This window comes from Scophthalmus maximus, chromosome 11 (genome assembly GCF_022379125.1).
Source record: "Scophthalmus maximus strain ysfricsl-2021 chromosome 11, ASM2237912v1, whole genome shotgun sequence".
Taxonomy (NCBI): Eukaryota; Metazoa; Chordata; class Actinopteri; order Pleuronectiformes; family Scophthalmidae; genus Scophthalmus; species Scophthalmus maximus.
Genome location: NC_061525.1, coordinates 4,489,556 through 4,510,988, shown reverse-complemented (window position 1 = coordinate 4,510,988; position 21,433 = coordinate 4,489,556). Strand labels below are relative to the sequence as shown.

Genomic DNA, 21,433 nt, shown 5'->3' with positions numbered 1-21,433 from the left:
TGTAATTACAGCTGTGGCTATTTTAATGACTGTTTATCCACACGTCTGCCGTTATTGCAGGGAAATTGGGGTCAATTGCATGATCCGCTAAAAATGTGAGCGCTTCCATCCGTTGTGTTGCAACCAAATCCATGACCCCTGCAAGTCATTTACACTTAAATGGCACACACACATGCAAGTGTATTTTGACAGGCTCATATGTGCATGAAATACGGCTAATCCACTCATTCATATATGAATTCAAGCGCGTGCATACAAACACTGAGAGGTCTCCGGTCTCCAGCAGTAGCTTATTATCTGTGTCTGGTGTTTGTTTTAATTGCTTTTGTCCCAGCATTAACTCCCAATTTGTTTTGTTGCCGCAGTGCAGTAATGCATTAGGAAATGACTCTGTAGGTATATATATTTGTCTGTGTGGAATTTGAATTGAAGTCATTATGGTTTGTTTGACACCGAGATTCAGACATCGTTTTTGGATTAAGTGTGTTTCTGAAATCTATATTGAAGGAAAAGTTTCACTCAAAATAGAGAGTGTTTGTGGTCTTTCTCTTGATTCTGTCTGGGGGCATCAGTCACAAACACTGGAAAACGATGTAGTGTGGGGCAAGACTCAAAATTCCCCCAAAAAAATCATGATGTCAAAAGCCAAGCATTAGTCACAGGTAGAGTCATAGCAACGCTCAACTGAAGTTCAGGATGTTTTCTCCACACCACTGCAAAAAAGTTGCTAAAATAGGCACAAGATGACAGCATCATCAGTGCCATCTTTAAAAAATGTTTTGATAACAACGTTTGATAAGGTCCAAAAATCCAAAAAAAGTGACAAGTCAAGGCATGACAAGTCATGTTTAAGGACTAAAAAGGGGTACGACAAAATAATATTCACGAACTTCATAAAAACATCTGCGGTTGTTTTTCTAAAGATGGACTTGGTTGCGTGGGCATAGGGTCAGTAAGCAGTAATACTTTGACATGACTAAATAAGGTATTTCTTTGTTCTTGCTAGACTTCATTAACTCTGTATGAGATTCTTGTTCCATTGGCCTTTTCAACCCAGGTGGATGGATAACCTTGCTAGGTGAATCTTAATTTTCATTTCAGCTGCATTTTTGAGTGTTTTCAAATCTTCCTCAGTCTTAAGATCTGACATCTGGGAAGTGCCTGGACAGAGCACTGGGTGGGAGTTAGTAGCTAACAAGCTTAAACCTAAGAATCCTTCTAAATTTTTTTTTACTGTAGAGCGATATAAGTTAAAGCAACACTATCTAGAGACGTATTTGCATTCATTTTCCGGTGTGTCGCAAATGCGGCTTGCTCGGCTGGGCTTCTCACCCACAATGCAATTCACACCCGCCCGCTCACACTGCTCCGTTCTATACTACTTTCAATAATAAACACCATCCCACAGGATCAATAATATACTCCAATCACTCCCCAGCACACATCAGTCACTTCACTATTTCAACTAAATTATCTGTCATTCTTCTTGTCATATTAGTTTTCTCATCAAATAGCATAACAATTAAAACTATGCATCAGATCTGTGTAAAATCCAGCAACATTAATCTACCTTGTCAGTTCACATGGTACTTTGGCTTGTGAGGTTGCGGTTTATTTTCTGTCAGCTTGTCAACAAATGCACGTGTGCACCGCTGCACATGGGGAGGCCCAAACCGCCACTTGTATTTACGACAGTAATTTAGACCTCGCACCTTTAGGGGGACCCAGATTGTAGCTCTCCTTTTTCTTTTTCTCTTTCTCTTCTTTCTCTCTCTCCACTATGGCTGGATGTTGACATGCACCTCAGACTCCCGTATTGGTTGTTTCAAATTAAGAGCCCCCTGTAGAGTGGTATAACATTGTTACATAGTATATAACAGGGACACTGAGTTTGCATTATGTGGTGAATATCAACAAGAGTAGTGGTGGTGGATCTATCTATCAATCTATCTATCATATCAATGGAAATTTATTTCCTCTCTGCATAATTTGCTATAATGTATATAGTAAATAAAAGGAGACATACATAGTTTTTTCAGATAGTTTTGTGGTCCATTGTGTCAAAGGCTTAGCTAAAGTGAAGGACAACTCAAGTGAAATACAGGTCTGTAATAGCAGCAAGTAGTTGGTGACTTATAGAACATGGTATTGTTTTTATAATGATCTATTCCACTAATATGTGGAACATTTGCAACTTTCCATTGTTTTACATCTGTGGTGAGCAGAAAAAAGCATCTCAGAATGCACAAGTAAAACCATGGGGTGTGTGATCCACAACAGCAAAGACCACGTCAGGTTCCTCTCCTGTCAGCCAAGAACAGTAATCTGAGGCTGCAGTGGACACTGCGTTTGGTCGGCTCAGAATTTGGCACAAATAGCATGAATCCATGGACCCTGCCTTGAGTCCAAGCTGTTGTGGTGGTATAATGGTGAGGAATGTTTGCCATACTTTAGGCATTCAAAATGGTTTAAATGTCACAGCCTATTTGAGTTCTGTTGCTGGCCATGTTCATCCCTTTATGGCCACAGTTTGCCGTCTTCTGGTGGATGCTTCTTGCAGGATAATGCTCCGAGTCGTCTCAACTTGGTGTCAGGAACATGACAATGAGTTCATTGAACTTCTGTGGTTTTGCCAGTCACCAGTTCATGTCAACAAGGTGCAGAATCTCCGAGGAAAGTTTCCAACATCGTGTTGAATCATTGCTGAGGCTGTTCTGAGGAACTACCCAGTATTAGTATGGTGTTCCTAATAAAGTGCGTGGTGAATGCAAAAAAAAGAGACATTTTAGATTTAACACAGGGACTCTCCAACTTTTACTGTCATGATCCCAAATTCACACAGTCAAATTAAGTATCATCAGTCAATAGCAAAAACGACTGCCTGTTTTTAGACACAGAAGAAACAAATCTCTCCCACTATACTAATCGTTGAACTCAATCACAACATAAGCTTTGTGTTTGTATAATGGATGTCACCTCATCTTTTCTTCCCTGTCAAAAATCCATAAATCTTGTGCATGTCTTTTTGTGTGATTACGTCTCAGTCTCAATAGTCTTGCATCGCCACAATACAATAGTTTGTTTATTCTTTTTAGATTTTTCCATTATCTCACTTGGTCATGTGGTTTTGCAACCCCCTATTTAGAACTTCTGCTTTTATAGAGTAAACCCTGCTTCGTGCATATGTCTGAAACTCAAAGTCCCTGGACATCGCTAGAACCAGAGGTTGGCGCTTCTGACTTCTGATGAGGGCTTTTTGAAAGTTACTATAGCTTCCACTGTAACTTTGACCTCTCCTGTTCTCTCCTCAGACCCACCTTCCGTTACTTCACCTGGCACACGTGTGTGTTGGGCATTGTGGGATGTGCCGTCATGATGTTCCTGATCAACGCCATCTATGCCTCGGCCAGCATTGCCTTCATGCTGCTGCTGCTTCTGCTGATTCACTACCTCAGTCCCACCTCCAGCTGGGGCTACATCAGCCAGGCTCTCATCTTCCACCAGGTCTGATATACACGCAAACACTCACACATGCATGCATGCACACACTTCTACTTCTACTTACCTGAACCGAATTCTAACCTGAAACTTAAAACCAAGTCTTGACTCTCAAACAACCTGTCACATTTGTGAGGACCGGCCAAAATGTCCTCACTTTGATACAACGCATACCACTACATACCATAGCTGGTCCTCACAAAGATAGAAGTACAAGTACACACACACACCCACACTCTCTCTAAAACAGCCTTGTCATTACTAGAGCAACTAAATTCTCATCCCCTCAGCTTTACAAGACCCTGTACCTCTGCCAAGTAATCGTTCTATCAGGTTTATAGAGACATGCAGACACACACACACACACACGCTCATACAAAGCCAGACAGACTGTTCTCTGCTGTGTCTCCCTCAGCCAAGTGCTTTGCATTTAACAGACAAACACACATTTTCCTCCTCTCTTTTCCCACAGATACACAGAACACTACTTGTCATCTCTACCGCAGCTATCTATCATGTTTATATCAGGCGTACCAGACACACACACCCACACATCTGCATCTCTTCTCTCGGCAAACGTCTCTACATTTATGACACCGACACTCATGCACGCTGAGCTTGGAATCATCCAGATCGCAGTGTCCTCTGTCTGGGGAGCCTGTTGCTCTCAAGGTGAGGGGGGCTGCCATTGCCAGGTGGGCCTGTTGCCGAGGGGAACAGTTGCCAAGGCTGTAGGCAGGGGGTTGTGGGCTGAGGGTGGCTGGGTTTGCCAGAAGCTTGTCAGGAGGCAAAGCATTATTACAACCACTTAACTTATTGCGCTGTTCCTCCCCTCCCTCTGCTGTTTCTCTCATCCTGAGACAGCAACTGGGAGAAGCAGCGGGGCCAAAGGGGTTGCCAGGGTGGAACATGACCTCTCCCAGAATCTGACTGGTCACCCCTGGTGCCCCCTTTACCAGAATACAAAGTGATGAGTTGTTTTATTATTAGTATTCATGACTGGACTACTGAACAGACCTACGATGTACAGGTCCAAGGTCCCTGGACCAGATCCTCTCCATTAAGTGACCATTGGCCTTTTTATTGGAAACTCAATCAATCAACTACAAAGAGACATAAATTAACCACAAAGATGTGCAAAATGTATATATATATATATTACACTTAACAAACAACGTATTCATTAATAAGGTATAGTTTGTAATTGCTGAGAACAGGGCTTTGAATGTGAATCTAAACACAGTCTCTCCTTATTGCACAAATGAGCCTCCCTGTTTTATAACTGTGTCCCAGTTTTCATCCCTGATTCTAAAGGTTTTAAACCCATCCCTGGAAAGGAGCCCAGTCCCATTAGAGCGTTCTAATGGGCCTAGCAGGAGAGGCCACGTGGGGGCATGTACATATCTTGTACATGCACTCATCCCCCGTTTCTGCACTTTCCAGCAGTAGCCAGTGTGGCAGGGAGCCAACTGGGTGACATTGAAGCAAGGATGGTAGACACAAGTGCTTGCAACAAAATGAAAAAAACAAAAACACAACTGGAGATAACAGGCGGCTGACAGCAGTGTTAAGTAGAGAAGGAAAACAAAGAAAAAGACAAACTGAGGCAAAAAACGCTGATGGTATCACGGGAGGCAAAAGACAGAGAAGGAACATAAGCAGGGAGAACGGATGAGTGATCGAGAAGTGATGGATGAGACTGAAACGACAGAGAAATGATGATAGCCTGATGGATGAGAAGACTGGGAAATGGAGAGATAAAGAGAGACAGACGATAAGATGAGTGGAGGCAGTTGGGCTTCGCCGCCGAGATCAGTTGTTTTGTTTGTTTTAACAACAATTACTTGAGCGGAAGCAGGAACATAGTTATGGTGATTATGATTTATTAATGTTGGTAATGGTGGCATCTTCAGTCTGTGATTGAGCTTCGGTCGACCTTGAGCTCAACTTCAAGACATCATCAAAAAGTGTAGCTGCTGCATAGAAGAGAGTCCTTCTCTTGGCTGTCCTACGATTTCATATCATTGCCTCAAATCCACTTTACACATCCAAAAATTGTTTTCAAGTATTCTTAGTCATTCTCAAGTGATTCTCTTCGATTGGCGTTTCTTGCAGCCAAAAAAGTGTCGCTTTTTAATTTGACTTGAGGTACTTAAGTCTCCACTTCCGCCCCCCAGCTTGCAATAAATGCGTAGTCACTGTTTGACTCGAGGGAAGTTTTTTCTGCTTCACATCACAGCTCCGTTGTGCTCATATCAGGAACGACATTGATAGTGTTACTCGCTCCATTTTGAGAGTGTAAAAGCCGCGAAAAAACACTAAATGACCCCTTCGAAGTCACCTTGCTTCCCTCAAAGAGATACATTTGACAGTGCAGGCAGCAGCTTTAACACGTCGTCACTAACTTAATGATCATTAATTCTAATAAGAGGATCAAATGAGTGGTAATCATTGCGAGAAGACTTTGGGTCCAGATCTAATGCTCTGTTCCACGTGGTTACATTTCACAATCGGTACCTCGATGCCGACTTGTTAGCACACTGTTAGAATTCCAATGATGGGTGTGTTATCGTATGCTCTGTAATACAAACTGATACTCACTGGTAGTTACAGTGCTTATTAGCAATCACAGATGGGTACATATTCTGCTAATAACTCTGGGAATGTTATGTATTCATGCAAACACACATGCTCGCCTATGCATGCACATACATTCAGACCCTCTGCTCTTTGGTCACAGTCTCATATCCTAATGGAATGCTGATTGGAGATGGAATGTTGATTTTAACATTTAGTCCCTGCACATATTACAGCACATGCATACATATTAGATGCACACACAAACACACACACACACAGCCATATTCAGAGTATGTGAAAGGAATAGTTCAAAATTGTGGGAATTGTATTTGTTTCACTTAAACGAGGAGATCAACACCGACGTCATGTGTGTATGTCCATTTTCAAAAACAGAGATGCATTAGGCAGATCATTTCAGCTTCCCCACATTTCCCACGCCTATGATGAATTTATTTAACAGCTGCAGTGTATTTCGACGCAGCAACCTTTGAACCGAAATGTAGCTAAATAAAAACATTAGCCAGTATTAACAGCACGCTAGAGCTTATTTTATCTCCTATGCACCATTATACCGATGTGCAAGAATCACTCCTTCTGCATGTCGGGTGGTTAACGATATGGTACTGATGTTTCTGTAAATGTAACCCTATGTTTAAACAGACGGGCTAGCTGTTTTCCCCGTTTCCAAGCTTTATGCTCAGCTAAGCTACCAGACGATGAGTTACATTCTTACCATACCAGTGGTTTCAACCTTGTCATGCAAACAATTTATTTTCTTTAAATTCGTCAGCTGTAAGTTTATTTTTTCAAATCCGTGACATTATTTCACACCTGAATACAAAATAAAACACAAAAATTGTATGAGAGAAAAGTTGATTATAGACTATCACATGAAACACATTTCCTAAATCCTAATTTAAGTAAATAACAATCTTAGTAACAAAGAAAGAGTCTGTGTCACATCTCAGAAAACTGCAGACGCATCTCTATTTTCGTAAAAACTCCTCCCCAGGACATGGCTCTTGAGTCCACTGCTACGGACCACAGGGTTAATTGATGGGGTTGCAAATGGACACATCTCTCATGAACATCCCCCTCTTACAAATCCCCTCTTCTCACCTTCAGGTGCGCAAGTACCTGCTGATGCTGGACGTGAGGAAGGACCATGTCAAGTTCTGGAGGCCTCAGGTCTTGCTGATGGTTTCCAACCCTCGCAGCAGCGCGGGCCTCATCACCTTCATCAATGACATCAAGAAGAGCGGCCTTTACGTGCTTGGCCACGTCCAGCTCGGAGATCTTGGTGAGGACACAACCTCTACGGCTGCACTCTTTGTTCTGTTTCATTAATTTAACACCCTGCAGTCATAATGGAACAAACTATTTTAGCTGTGATAATTCAGTCTCTTCTCTGGTAAACGATCAGGAAATCAAAAGGTGTAGACTTTAGTTCTTATCATAGACTGTATATAAAAATGAATGTAGTCATGCGGAAGTTCCTGAAGCCTGTATTCTCTGGAATCACCAGCAGAGGGCGACTCGCTGGTTGAAAAAGAAGTCAGCTTCTATAGAGGTCAATGAAAAAGTAACTCTACTACTCACTTGAGTTAGAACGTCAGTTAACATTTTCCTGAGGAGTTTTAAGTCGTCTTCAGTACAGCATGATGTTTATTTTGTAAATGATAGTCTCATGTACAGTATAATAGACGATAAAGCGATGTATGTATTGGAGTGTAGAGTGATTGACAGCTGGTACCATCCGATCGGTGCATGGTTGCAAGTGTAGGTGGGGGGTGCAGTGGACGAGCTCTCAGTCAGACCCACCTCCAAATTCCACATCTGGTTGCACAAAAAACAACTTGGCCCCTGGTCAAAATGCGAAACTCGAGGCTTCAAAGCGGCAGCTCGCAAACCAACGGGTGTCGCCACTCGGTTCTTGTGCTTGGCAACATTAGATTATCGGGAATATTTGAAAGTTCATTTTTCTGCTCCGCGTCCCAATCAAACCAGCTTGGTGTGAGAGGACTGTTGATCATAAGCAGAACAGACCAGGGCCGTTGATGGCACGCCGTCGCAGTTCAAGAGCAATGGGTTGTACTACTCTTTACTACAACAAAAGTAATGTTGCCACTGAAGGTGTTTTCGTTCTGGACTGGTTCAGAATTGCTATACGGTCTTTTCCAAAAGTGTTAATGTACACATTTTCCCAGTGAGCTGGTGCATCGGTTAATGGCCCTTTCCAGCGCGCCAGACCTTTCTCCACGACAGTGGGCTCATCTACTGCTGTTTTATGTCGACAGAAGCAATCATGCACACAATGCTCCGGAGGCGTCTCCTTTCCTTTTTTTTAGCTTGAAGGAGCAGAATCATTGATTGTTTTTTTCTTTGTCTTTTGAGGATACGTTCGCAGGGCTTTGTGTGTTGATGGTGGCCGACTGGGACTCCTGAATGGAGTCTTCAGAATCCTAACAGTGGAAAACCGATGTGTTCATTAGCCACTGAAGAGCCCGTCGGTCTGGAGAAATATGTAGGAGTCATTCACATAATTATTTTGAGGGGGAGCTTGCTGTTGAGGAGTACCAGCCACTTCCACATTGCCCTCCTTATGTTCTTTAAGTCCATCCATTCATTATCCCACTTGACTAGCTGCTGTTTTCCTCGAAGCTGAACACAAAGAGTACTTGGGGCTAACAGTGTTGGAAGACGGGAGAGGTCCCGCTGACACTACCGCAGGAATTGTCTGCGCAGCCTTTAGACTTTGTCTCTGCATTGCACTCCATGTATACAGTACATATATTGATGCTTCTTTTTTTTTTAAATGATTGATCGCCTGCCTGCCTGTTTCTGCTTCCAAGCGTCTTTCCCTCTGTCTCACATTCTGTTTACGCCGTCATTTGTCTTGCATCTCTTTCTGTCTTTTGCACCCACACGTCTCGTATCTCTCTCGCGCTCTGCCTCTCATCCAGGCTCTGTCACGACGACTTCTTCTGCCGTCTCCTTTCACTTGTATGCCTTTTTTGTTCTTGGCCCCGCACTATCCGTCATCTTCTCCGAATCTCAGCGCGCCTCGAGTCAACTGTCAGCCACATTTCTCACCACGTACCGTTTTGTTTTCCTCCGACCCTCGCAGACACTTTGCCGTCAGACCCTCTGCAGTCGCAGTACGACTCCTGGTTGTCCCTGGTGGACCACCTTAACATCAAGGCCTTCGTCAACCTCACCCTGGCTGATTCTGTGCGTCACGGAATCCAACATTTGCTCTTCATCTCTGGACTTGGTCAGTGTAAACCCTCACTATTGTATTCATTATCCCCTTTTGAACAATATCAACATTTATAAGCCATCATTGATATCTGGGATTGCAGCTTCTGATCATCTGAAAGAAATTATTTTGTGCTGTGATTTGAGATTTCTGTGTTTCATGATGTTGCTGTGATTGTGTTTGTTATTTATATTATATTTACTATATAAGGTATTTGAATTTAGCATTCATTTTGTGTTTGAAGAAATACGATGGATACCTGTTTATCTCACTATGACCACCAGAGGCTTTTAAAAATTAATGTATTTTAGTGCTTTTTCAGGCTGGCATTGTACGTAATTAAGAATTTTAAATTGACTCATCTTTATATTTGACCCAAAATGTCACTTCAACTGAAACTATAACTATTTAATTTCAACCGCCACTTCAATTTCTGTCAGTTCCTATTGAAACTCTACTAAACTGAAACTGAAACTATAGTTCCTCCGTGCTTCCGTTTTAACTGCCGCTGTAAAGTCTTTCAGCAACTGTTGTAACTGCCTCTTCAGTTTCTTTCAGCACCTCCATGTAAGTTGACACTTTATCGTCAGGCAGTTGCACTAACTCACTTATCGCCATACTGTCTTTTAAACTTCAGTAGTCAGTAATTGGGTTCCAACTTGAATTTTCAATCAGTGATTCCTCTTCAAATACATTGTCTTTAAAGGCTCAACAAACATTTTCGGCTGCAAATTTATTTGGAATTTTCTTTCTAGTTTTTATGTTCTTCTCTTCAGTAACAGCCACTGCAGACTCAAGAGATTCCACTTTCACGAGTTGTCTCTCAAGTCTAACTTGAACCACTCTTATTTCCTTAGCATTTTTCTTTTTCCATCTTTTCTTAGCTTCCCTCACTGTTTTCCAGTCAGCGCTTGGCTTCCTCAAATCTATCTCTAACGTTCACTTCATCTGATAGAATGACTGAACCTTTTACTTTACAACAATTATCGCAATGTAGAAAATATTTCCATTGGGTTATAGGAAAGGGTCCCAGCCTTATCTAATGTCTTTTCCTCTTCCTTCCCCTCTTTACCAGGTGGGATGCGTCCAAACACCCTCATCCTTGGTTTCTATGACGGCTGTCCTCCAAAGGACAGGCTGGTCGATCCGACCATGTCTGCCAGTCTGTCCACAGACCCCTCGGACCCTTCTCAGGAGCTTGGGCAGGAACCTCCTCTCTTCCATTTTGCCCCCCTGCGGGCGTCCAGCGACAGGAAAGACTGTGGGGAATGTGGCGATGGGAAGGCTCTGGGGCCCCGGGAGTATGTGGCGATTATTGCTGATGCCATGAAGATGCTTAAGAACGTGGTGCTGGCTCGATACTTCAACAACTTTGACCGAGCTCAGATCCTGTCACCGCCCTCCTCCTCTCCATCGAAGGGGGCCGTGTACGTTGACGTCTGGCCGGTCAACCTCCTGCGTCCCGACAGCTGCAGCTACGTCGACACCTGCTCCCTGTTCCTGCTGCAACTCGCTTGCATCCTCAACATGGTGAGAGCCTGGCGAAAAGCTACGCTCCGTCTCTTCCTGTGCGTGGAGGATGGACGGAGCGTGAGAGGCTCAGAGGAGAAGCTGGGTCAGCTGCTGAAGGAGTTGCGGATTAAAGCCCAGGTCTATCCCGTGCCCTGGGACCAGCAGGTGGCGCTCCACTGGCAGCGTCAAGAAAAGTGGGGCAACAAGCAGCAGTCACAATCCCCCGATGCCACCGAAGAAGAGAAGAAGCCGAGAACAGACGAGGAGGAGGAGATTGACGATTACGTCAACAGCTTCCCGAGCAACACCACGCGCCTGTCGGACGACTACCTGTCGGCTGTCAATAAGCTGATCCTGGACCAGGCCCGGCCACCGCCCGCCGTGCGCTTCCTGTATTTGCCCCGCCCTCCCGCCGACACCCGGCGCTACGCCGCCTACTTGCACCAGCTGGAGCTGCTGACTCGTGACCTGGGCCCCACGCTGCTCATCCACGGAGTCACCCCCGTCATCACCACGGATATTTGAGAGATGCCCCCACCGTGTCCCCACCCGCTGCTGAAGCTCTTTTAATACAGTGTCACGACAGACCTCACCACTGCCACGCTACCGACCACTCCGCTCAACGCTCCACTTTACATTCACGATTGGCCGTCACTGCTGATTCACACACACACCTTCTGCACGATACGGAGCAATGCAGAACAAAATCTTTAGAGGTGCAGCCTTTTTTTTTCATAACATTTAAGATATTTAAGACCAGACATTATACGGTACAGCTTGGCCACTTGGAGATGACAGAAAATAGTTTCCTAATATTTCACGTTTTATTGATTTTTATTTGTGTTCTTAACTTGCATCTCTCAACTTGAAGCTCTAGCACCTGAAGGCACCATCATTTTTTATTTTTTCCGGCCTGCCTCGTCGTGACTCGTCAGTCGAATGTAGAACCTGTGGAGCCAGCCGACCAATTTAAACCAGCAAACAGCACACAATGTTCTTTTGAACACGTTTGTTCCAGGGCTATAATACTGACGAATGTGTCCATGTATCAACCGGCCCACAGGGGAGAATCCACTCTATTAAGTCCATCTTCATTCCTACTCATGACGGAGGGGGCTGTCTAATTCCTAATGATGACGTATCCGCTGACTCCCCTTTTTTTCTTCTCTTGAAATGTTCATTTGGTGTGCTGTGGCTCAAGTTCCTCAAAATGATCATTCCATATGCCTTCACATCATAAGGTGCCTTGCTAGTAAAACACACTCACAGGATGTTGGACCACTTTACACTTTGGACCAGTCCTGTTACAGGAAATCTGCTTTTCCATTTCCAGCAGCTTAGGACAAATGAAACCATTGAACGACTGTAACCACGAGTGCAAGTGTGGAAGTCTGTAATTTAAAAAAGAAAAAGAAAAAAAGATTTGGGATCTCAGGAAGACCTTCCTCTTTTATTCCACATGCACTTTTATCCTTCCTCTGCCAAACTGCATGTTGTGCAGCTTTCCAAAAATAACTTTCAAGATGTTTACAGCACCAGTAACTACTGGAATAATCCACAATATTTAATAGGTTGTTTTTATGCATTTCAGGTGCTCTGTGACTTTTTTGAATCATCTTTACTCATTAGTGACCACAGTGCCCGAGCAGCACGAATGCTGAAGTGCCTAAATGGATTTTAGTATCCGCTCCCCTCCTGTCTCTTATACCAAAGTATTTGTAGCTTTTAAAATGAACCCGTGTAACTTTTGTCGAACCGTGGCCACAAGTCGCATTCATGGGATAATGCTACTTGGTAAAACTTGGCATACAATTAGCACAGGAAGAGTCGGAGAAGTCCCAGAACTGACTTGGTAATCTCACTTGCTCAAGTGAGGCTATAGCAGCGAAATCACAACAGCTTGTGGTTGTGAATAGGGCTGCAACTAACGACTATTTTCATAATCCATCAATCTATCGATTTATTTTCTCAATTAATCGATAAGCTGTGCGGTTCATAAAATGGTGAAAAATGTTGATCCTGTTTCCCAAAACTCCAAGATGATGTTTTGTTTTGTCCACATACCAAAGTTATTCAGTTTACTGTCACAGACGAGCAAAGAAACCAGAAAATATTCACATTTAAGAAGCTGAAATCAGAGAATTTTGATTTTTTTCCCCCATAAAAACTACTTGAACCGATTAATCGATTATCAAAATAGTTGGTGATTAATTTGGTAATCAATTACTAATCAACTAATCGATTAGCTGTTGCAGCTGTCGTGAAGACTCATATAGTTCCATAGTCTCACTTGAAGCATTACTTTTCGCTGTGGCAAATCATATTCCCTTAACTTGACTCACTGATAATAAGTGTGTCCTCTGAGACCATTGTGCATTCCATGTTTATTGTAAAAACTAATTCCAACAGTTTGGATCCTTGTACTTTGAGTCTTTAAAGTAAAAATCAAAGTAAATTCTTTCAGGTCGATAGATTCATCCAGACAATCTTCATCACACTGACTGACAGGGTCCGGATCCATGTTTGAGCAGAGGCTGGGATACATTGATTCGGACTTCTTGTGGCCTCCTTTTGTTCCAAATGAGGTATGTGTTTACTTCAAACACATACCAAATGAGGTATGGTTTCACCCATACCTCATTCCTTGTTTGGACACTACACTCCTCAACAAACCATCGACACTACATTTCTTTGAATCTTTGTCCTGGGTTTCTTTTAGAATTATTACAAAACACACTCCATTTTATTGAAGAAATGACTGCTCGGTGTTTGAATAACTGCGGGAAAAATGAAATATATATATACTTTACCAGATGTAAACTGAAATAGCAGAGGAAAATAAAAAAAAAAATCTTTTCTATTACTTGTCTTTTTTTTGTTTGTTTGCAAAAGCCGGATGAAACTTAACAACCGCTCAGGGCGAGTCCGGACTTTGTTTCATTTCAGCTTCACCAGTTTGAACGTCTCGGGGGGGGGGGGGGGGGGGGTGTTTGCACACATTTGTTTGTTTGAGGTAAACTTTGGGAAATAGGGGCTGAGATAGCTCAGCAGCTCAGACAAAGAGATACTAGAGGGGTGCCAGCCAGCCAAATTACCTTGTCCTACAGTCACCCCCGCTGCCAACCAGGCAGAAATGGATTCCATCTCGGCTCCGAGGTGAACAACAGATTGGAGAAATAAGCCCGAGTAACCATCGATATCTGTTCGGGAGGAGGGAGGCCGACATTTATCACTGAGGGAAAGACCGCTGCTCTGAGAGGATTCGGTGTGTGCTAGGTTTTCTGATGTGCATTCGTCTACGTGCGTGTTTATGAAATACCTCTGTGGAGAGAAATTGGAATCAACCTGAGTTGTATCGATTTATCGTGACTGACCTTTCACCAGTAACAATTGTGAACCAATTAATCGTTTAAGTTTACAATCAAATATTCGTTTGGGACAGTCTCTCCCCCCGTAAAAGACATCTGAAGGCATCTTGGGCACATTTTCTCAGAATGTGGATGAACCAAACCTACGCTGTGACTTTGCAATTTCCAAAAGAAATTTGGTAATTATCGATAACGAAATCAGACTAACTCTGCAATCCACATAGAAAGAACAGGGGCCTCGACAAAGCCACTGCGTGTTGTAGGGAATACCTTCTGCAAGTTTGAATATCTGTGTCCGTGCACGTGTCAGTTCATCCGCGTGCACGCATTCATGCCTTGTTCTACTCTGTGTCGTCACCGGTGTTTTTTCACTCATTTCTCCCCGCGTTCGTCAGGCTGCAGAATCCAAATTTTGCAATCAAAGTGTTTTTTTTTTCGCTTGTTAGAAGGAAGAAGAAAAAAAAAGGACGCTCAAGGCTACAGAAAACAAGAAGTGGTGACAGGAAGGGTGGAAAGTGCTGGGTGAGGCAGAGGAGAGGAACCGCTCACCCGAGGGGGTTTACTAAATCTGTGTGTGTGTGTGTGTGTGTGTGTGTGTGTGTGTGTGTGTGAGAGAGAAAATCAAAGGTGGAGACCATCAGGATAAGTGTGTGTGTGTGTGTGTGTGTCTCCAAGTCCGAAACTGCTCTGTCATGTCTGCAGCCATAATCAGAGGAAACTTGTCTCTACCTTGTCACTTCTACAGTGTGTCATAGCCCTAACCACCAGGCACGACACACACACACACACACACACACATTTCACCACTTTCTGTTTCATCTCTCTCTCCCTCTGTCTGTATCCACAGACTTAATTCGGCGCGACACGCAGACTGCCGGAGTGGTGGAGGGAGGAGGAGAGGCTGGTGTGTCAGGTAGAATTTGGTCACACCGACGCCCGAGATTCGATTACTAGTTGAGGTTTTTTTCGGGGCCAAGCATACCTCCCGGCTCTCCCGTGTGCGGTGTTTGCATTCCGATGTGCAGAAGGCGCACGTGCACGGATTGGTCTACAGAGGGGATTGAAGTCGTTTGACCGTTAGATTCAAACACTACAGTCCCATCGCAGGTCTTCACAGAAAGTCTGGGTCATGTACACGTGCCTGCCCTTTAATGACAAACCCATAGGAAAGTGCTCTGCACAGGCTCGTCCAAATGGACGTCCTTCACGCTCAGTCAAATCGCAGGGCTATGGCAAGCCTTTCAAACATATATTCCATATCCTCGATATCAGACGTCAGGTTCCTCCACTAGTTCCAGCTAGTCAAAGTCCTACTAGTTAACTGGTGAACTGCAAATGCTCTCACATGTTAACTAGTGAACACGGATTCAGCCTACTTGTTAACTAGTGAGATACAAATTGCTTTCTAGTTAACTAGTGTGCCTCAAAACTTTAACTAGTTAACATGTTCAAGCCTCTTTTGACTTTACTAGTTAACTAGTAGACATTTTTGACCTCACTAGGTTAACTAGGAAAGTCCAGAATCAGTCCAACCAGTGAACTTGTGAGTCTTTTGGCTTTTACTAGTTAACTAGTGGAGGAACCTGACGTCTGATATCAAGGATATGCAATATATGTTCAAAAGGCCTGCCATACAGGACCATGTGCATGTTGTGGCTTTTTAAATAGAAATGCAACCCGTGTGGGTGTTTTTGCAGACAAATATTTTTTATTGCTGTGCGTGTGCTGACATTTATCTTCCAGAAACGTACAGTCAGTGTTTGACCTGAACGAATAAAAAAACACTTATTTAAATTGTGCGGGGGATATTGTACTCCTGAAAAAACCTGTTCAGTGCATCGGCCATTAACCTTTAAATTCGATTTGAACTCCTGCATATTGGCCCAGTTTCCGTAACTCTGGTGTGAGACATAACTAGACGATGCTGCTACAGTGGAAACTGAGGAAATGGTTCCAACTGACGCGATGGATCAAAAAGTGTGTGTATCTGGTCGTTTTCTTCCGGGATATGTGTATGGATAGCACACTGATATTTGCGGCCATGAAGAGGATCTACTTTTGTCCTTTTCTTCCAGATCTGTTAACTGTTTACACATGAGGTGTGGTGTGTGCGAAACCAGCAGTGATAACTCGCAAAATGACACCTTTCCTCCTTTTCTATATGTAAATGAATCAAAGGCTTATAAAGAGTCGGACCGTCCAAAGTACAGAGATTCACCAAACCGCACCAGATTCATCGGAGCAGGGTACGTGAGCGCTTCATAGAAACCCATGTTTTTTTATTAATAGTTAAATGTACCTGAAGATCAGGGAAGTGAAGCAATACAACCACACAGGCTGTATCACATCAGAAGACATGACGGGTCTCTCCACGTACCGGTCACCTCTGTCTGGCTGTGTGGTGTCTGTAAGCAGGGGACTTAATGAGCTGTTTAAACTCAAACATCTCACCAGGATCTGTGTGCGCCTGTTTGAATAAGGGAATTGAATCAGGGTGGAGCCTAAAGGAAGCTCCGTCTATCTGCCCTTCCGGAAGGTTCAAATAAGAGAAAAGGAAAAGAAAAAAAAAACCTGGTGATCTATCGAAACCCCTGCGAGGTGTTGTGTGGATGTAAAATTGAGAGGTCACCAAAAAAATGATGATAAATCAGAAAAGACTAATTGAGAGTCGGACTCAGAGAGTTACGGTGAAGTAATGATTAGACGGCCGTCGTGAGATCATTCATTCTCGCAGGAGCGGTTGTAAAACTATGATGAACATCCACCGACGACGCAGACGCTGATGGAGATGAAATTCACAGGAGCACTGAGAGTCGACCTTGAGCGGGACCCCGGGGGGGGGGGGCTCCATGGATGGCCCCCAGGGCTGTGAGCACAACAACAGCAGATGGCAGCTGAGAATCAACCAGTTCTGACGGATGAAGATGTTTGACATATTTGACAAGTGAGGTGTTAGGTGTGCAAGTCGACAGAGGACACAGTTGTCCATCCGGAGGCTCCAGTCGCTCCGCATCGGACTGACTTGTGGCTCAGAGACGCTTTTGGGTTTGTCGTGCTCTTGGCTTCGGTTTTATACCTTCTGGCATGAAGTGGTGCAGGTCGGGATCTGTAAATCCCTTGGACGATCTCTGTCCTGCTCCACAGTCCTGTGTCAGCTGGTGAAGCGCTGTGTAGCACGTCTGTGCGGAACGTCCCACAGGGCGTCCAGCCGGGGCCAACAGGGTCTGGCTGCAGACCGCTGGAGCTGTGGAGATCACCAGTAGACCGGAGTGCACACTCGACCTCCATGTCTCTAAACCGGAAACACGCGATGGTGGTCACGTGTTCCTGGTCCGGCGTGGAGCCCCACAGCTCCAGCGGTCTGCGGCCGGACCCTCCTCGGTTGGGTTGAGATCTGTCAACGTCTGGTAACACAAGACCGTAGAATATGTTTCACGTCACTGTTATCCTGTTTCCCCGTCACATGACGACCTCTGTGCAATACTATAGAAGTGGCATGTATGCGCACATCCTGCTAATTACCATAGTGTTACAGTGCCAGCAGAGTGTGTGCAGACTGAGTCCACGCTGCGGTCCGTGTTGAGTTTCCCCACGGTGATTCTGAATGTGTATGGTGTTCATGCCTGCAGGGCCAAGGCGTTCTGTGTCTGACCTGCACTGCAAAGCGATATACACTCACTCCCACCGCACAGGTCGGACAGGATGAGATGCATAAGCATATGGCAGCCCGCTGAGCGGTCTCCGTGCCGCCGGATTACTCGGTAGCATTGGTTGATTGTATTCAGGGGCGACTGTGGCGGACCCGTGTGTCCCTGAGTAGGGCGAATGAATTGGTGCAACTGCCTTGGGAGCTGCTATAATAATTCCATGTAACTGAAAGAGGCTGAGTAAACATACTGTATGTGTACGTGTGCTGGCAGCCCACAATAGCCCTCCGCTCTGTCACTCTCATTTTAACATCTGTTTTCCCCATTACCCCCGCCCCCACCCCCCCTGCTCATCCACTCTACATCCATCCACCGGGTAGACCGCCGCTTTTCCCCCTCATTTACAACCCGTCCCGCTCCGCAAAATTAATCTCCAGATTTCCTCTCGCCCTTTTGTTCTTCCGACAAGCACTAAAAAGGTGCAACGTTTAGCATTTTGACCAGGATGAATCATTGCCGCGTCGATTCCCGGGACGCTAGGTAAATAAGTAAACAAATGAAACCATCTTCTTGGCGACGGAGCGAGCCCTCGCCGGCTCTCTGCGCTCCATGTATCAGCCCTTTGAGACTCTGTGGTGTGGACGTGTTGCTCGGCCGGTCCAATTTAGTCCCGACTGAAATGCTGTATCTCAAAAGTTGTCTAATGGTTTGACACTGTTATGACTCTCTCCGTTATTTTCCCCCGGTCTCTCTCTCTCTCTCTCTCTTTTACCGTTGGTATCTGGATGAGATTTTTAGGCAGACCCCAGCAGGTTACAACATTTCCCGCATGACAATGTTGCTGATGCGAAGCAGGTATGATGTCTACTCTGTTTGCTATAGGACGCTTTGCCTCGGTTTAATCCGGTTTACTATCGTCATGCTCTGTTTCACCTTCTCTCTCTCGCTCGCTCCATCTCCCCCTTCCCTGCTTCCGACTCAGTGAGGTGACTGAGGGCAGTCGCTCTTTCAATTAACCCAATCGGATTTCGCTACAGCCTCTGTGAGCCAATCACCTGGCTGCTGTGACTGTTGACTGCTGTCAGTTCACCCAGAGATCGCCGCCAATGGCAAACGCTCACACTACCTTTTTTTTCAGGGTTTCAAACTCTTTTCCCTCCGCGGGAAAGATATAGATTCAATGAGCCTCAGCCCAACATCCCCAGAGTGTGACAAAAAGATCACCATGTGACGTGATCCGCCCCGTTTATTCACAGAGAAGTCGGGAAGTTGATTTGTTTCTTGTCGATCTGAAAGTTAAATGTGGAAGAAACTTCTTTTTTTTTAATCAGCAATATCAATCGTTCTCAAGAATTTCCACTCTCTGCATCTCCCAATTCAAACACTCACCTGAACCAGTCTGTGTGGGGGGTGGAGCCAATCCCAGCTGACACTGGGCGAGAGGCGGGGTTCACCCTGGACCTCCCCCCCCCCACACACACACACCTTTATACTTCACTTGAGACCATCAACGTTTGCCTCAGAAAACATTCATTTCCCCAACGGAACATTGTAGTTCCGTCTCGTCTTGTAATCCGTAGAACCCAACCCTCTTTCCGTGGCTCAGCCCAGTTAGAATTGATTCGTCCCCTTACCCACGGAGCTCCACGAGACCTGTCTAATGTCCCTTATCCGCCTTAAGCAGCGGCGCTTCCCGCTCATTTCGTCTCCGGTAATCAGAGCGGTGACCCAAATGAAGAACGAGAAAGAGGTGCGAGACCTCGCCGGCTCGGCTCCACTCCACTCCAGTCTCGCCGCCTGTCATTATCTTTTCAACCCCCCTTATTTTCCCGACCGCCGCCTCCTGCCTTCTCCCCTCCTCCGCCCCGGCGCTCTGGCCGGAGATGTAATCACGTCTATTCAGCGGTGAAGATTAAATTGTCCCCTCCCTCCACCATCTCCTCCACCCGCTCCCCCTCGAGGCTGCTTTGGATCCGGTCGGCCCTTTTCTGTCGCCGAGGGAACAAACAAATTACCGTATGTCTCTTTTTTTTTACGCGGACAGGCCGAGAGGGATCACTTGAACGGACTCAAACAGAGAGTGGAAGGACCGACACAGGGACGACTGGAATGAGCAAAGTAAAGGGTTCTGAGTGCTCGTCCTCGTATGTGTTTGCAGCAGTAATTAGTGCCTTATTCTGTGAGTAAAATGCCAGAGGAAATGGACAAATAATGGAGTATTACCTGCGCCAAAGAACACCCACTGGCTCCATTTAGCACGCACGCACGTTCCGCATCCACGGAACAAGAAGACGAAATGTCACGCGGGCTAATTGCAAGTGTTTTCAGCGAAATGGCCATTGGTCTGCGTGATTCATCCGAAACTTTTTAGAGGTTGAAGGACGCGTGCGAGCCGCGTGAGCTAGTGCACGCGCTGTTCCAAGTTCAACGAGGTTTTTCCGATGACGCAGCGAGGAGAGGGAACTGGTTTCCCAGTGAGTCCAGTGCAGTCACAAATGGATGCACTGCCGGCTTTTTATGGTGCCTGGTAAAAAAAAGAAAGAAAAGACAATGATAACCTTTGCTTCCAATTAAGTTAGGCCTTTTGAAAAACGTTCCCGTTCATTTAATTTCAGTGCAGCAAATTTAATGCAGATAATCAGGTACAAAATGCAAAAGTGTAAAAAAAACCAAAATAATAGGTCTTTATCAAAATATGTAGTTTTAGGAAGTAATTAAATTTCCCAAGCTTTTAGTTTTCCATGTGCACTAAAAAAAAACCTCGAAGGTTGACAACGAAAGACGTGTCACTCTTCCTATGGTAAGTTCATGTTCCATTGACACAATTTTGAGGCCGCTAATTTTACGTAAGGAAACCACATAGTGACGCTTTAATGTTGATAACGGCTACTGTATGCGCTGCAGTGAGGGCACTCCTTGGCTTTTTGTCCGCCTGGGGGAACTCAGGTGATCAAAACTTCCTCCATGATCCAAAGTTCATTGCCCTTCAAACCTTCTGCCGTCTTCGTTGCTGTCGATCGTCCGGGCTCACATTCTGAACTACTGCCCTTGTTGCAGGATACACAGTATTAGTCAAAAGCGAGCATCTAAGTGTTCATAGTGTGAGCTGGTGGTGCCTCCAGGCTTATCACTGGAGGCGCATGGCTGACTAAACCTGCACTATAACAAGTCGCTAGTCACAGAGAGGGTGAAGCCCGATGTAAACAATACAGGCAAAACCTTTTAAAGTCAAAAGATTAACTAAAAAGTTGTTTCAAGTTTAAACGGCAAAGAAGAAGTGATCCAGATGCCAGGAGCCCTAATGGTTAAAAAGAGAAACCCAACCATGCTGGTTAATTGTGTTCTGTTATTTCACTTATTTCACTTTCATCCACACGCACAGCAGCCCACAACAACGACGTCATTTCTGGAAGCGGCCAAACGAGAATATTGTTCTTAATCTACCCCCTGGCTGGGATTTGACTCATGTGGCGGCTGCGGTGGCTTAGATGCTCAAAGTCGAGCAAGTCTTTGGTCACACTTTTGAACCTCAACCACAGCGCCACGCGGCGAGGATAGGGACGCTGCGT

At 44.9% G+C, this 21,433-nt stretch overlaps 1 protein-coding gene across 1 annotated transcript in view; it reads left to right on the top strand.

The window, feature by feature from the left end:
- Positions 1 to 12,068, top strand: part of zgc:153039 (uncharacterized protein LOC767698 homolog) — a 53,625-nt gene extending 41,557 nt beyond the window's left edge. The window contains exons 11-14 of the mRNA XM_035622705.2: positions 3,312 to 3,504; positions 7,204 to 7,378; positions 9,206 to 9,352; positions 10,413 to 12,068. Of these exons, the coding sequence (XP_035478598.1) occupies positions 3,312 to 3,504; positions 7,204 to 7,378; positions 9,206 to 9,352; positions 10,413 to 11,374 (1,477 nt within the window). The 3' untranslated portion in view covers positions 11,375 to 12,068. The remainder of the gene's footprint in view (positions 1 to 3,311; positions 3,505 to 7,203; positions 7,379 to 9,205; positions 9,353 to 10,412) is intronic.
- Positions 12,069 to 21,433: the final 9,365 nt, after the last annotated feature.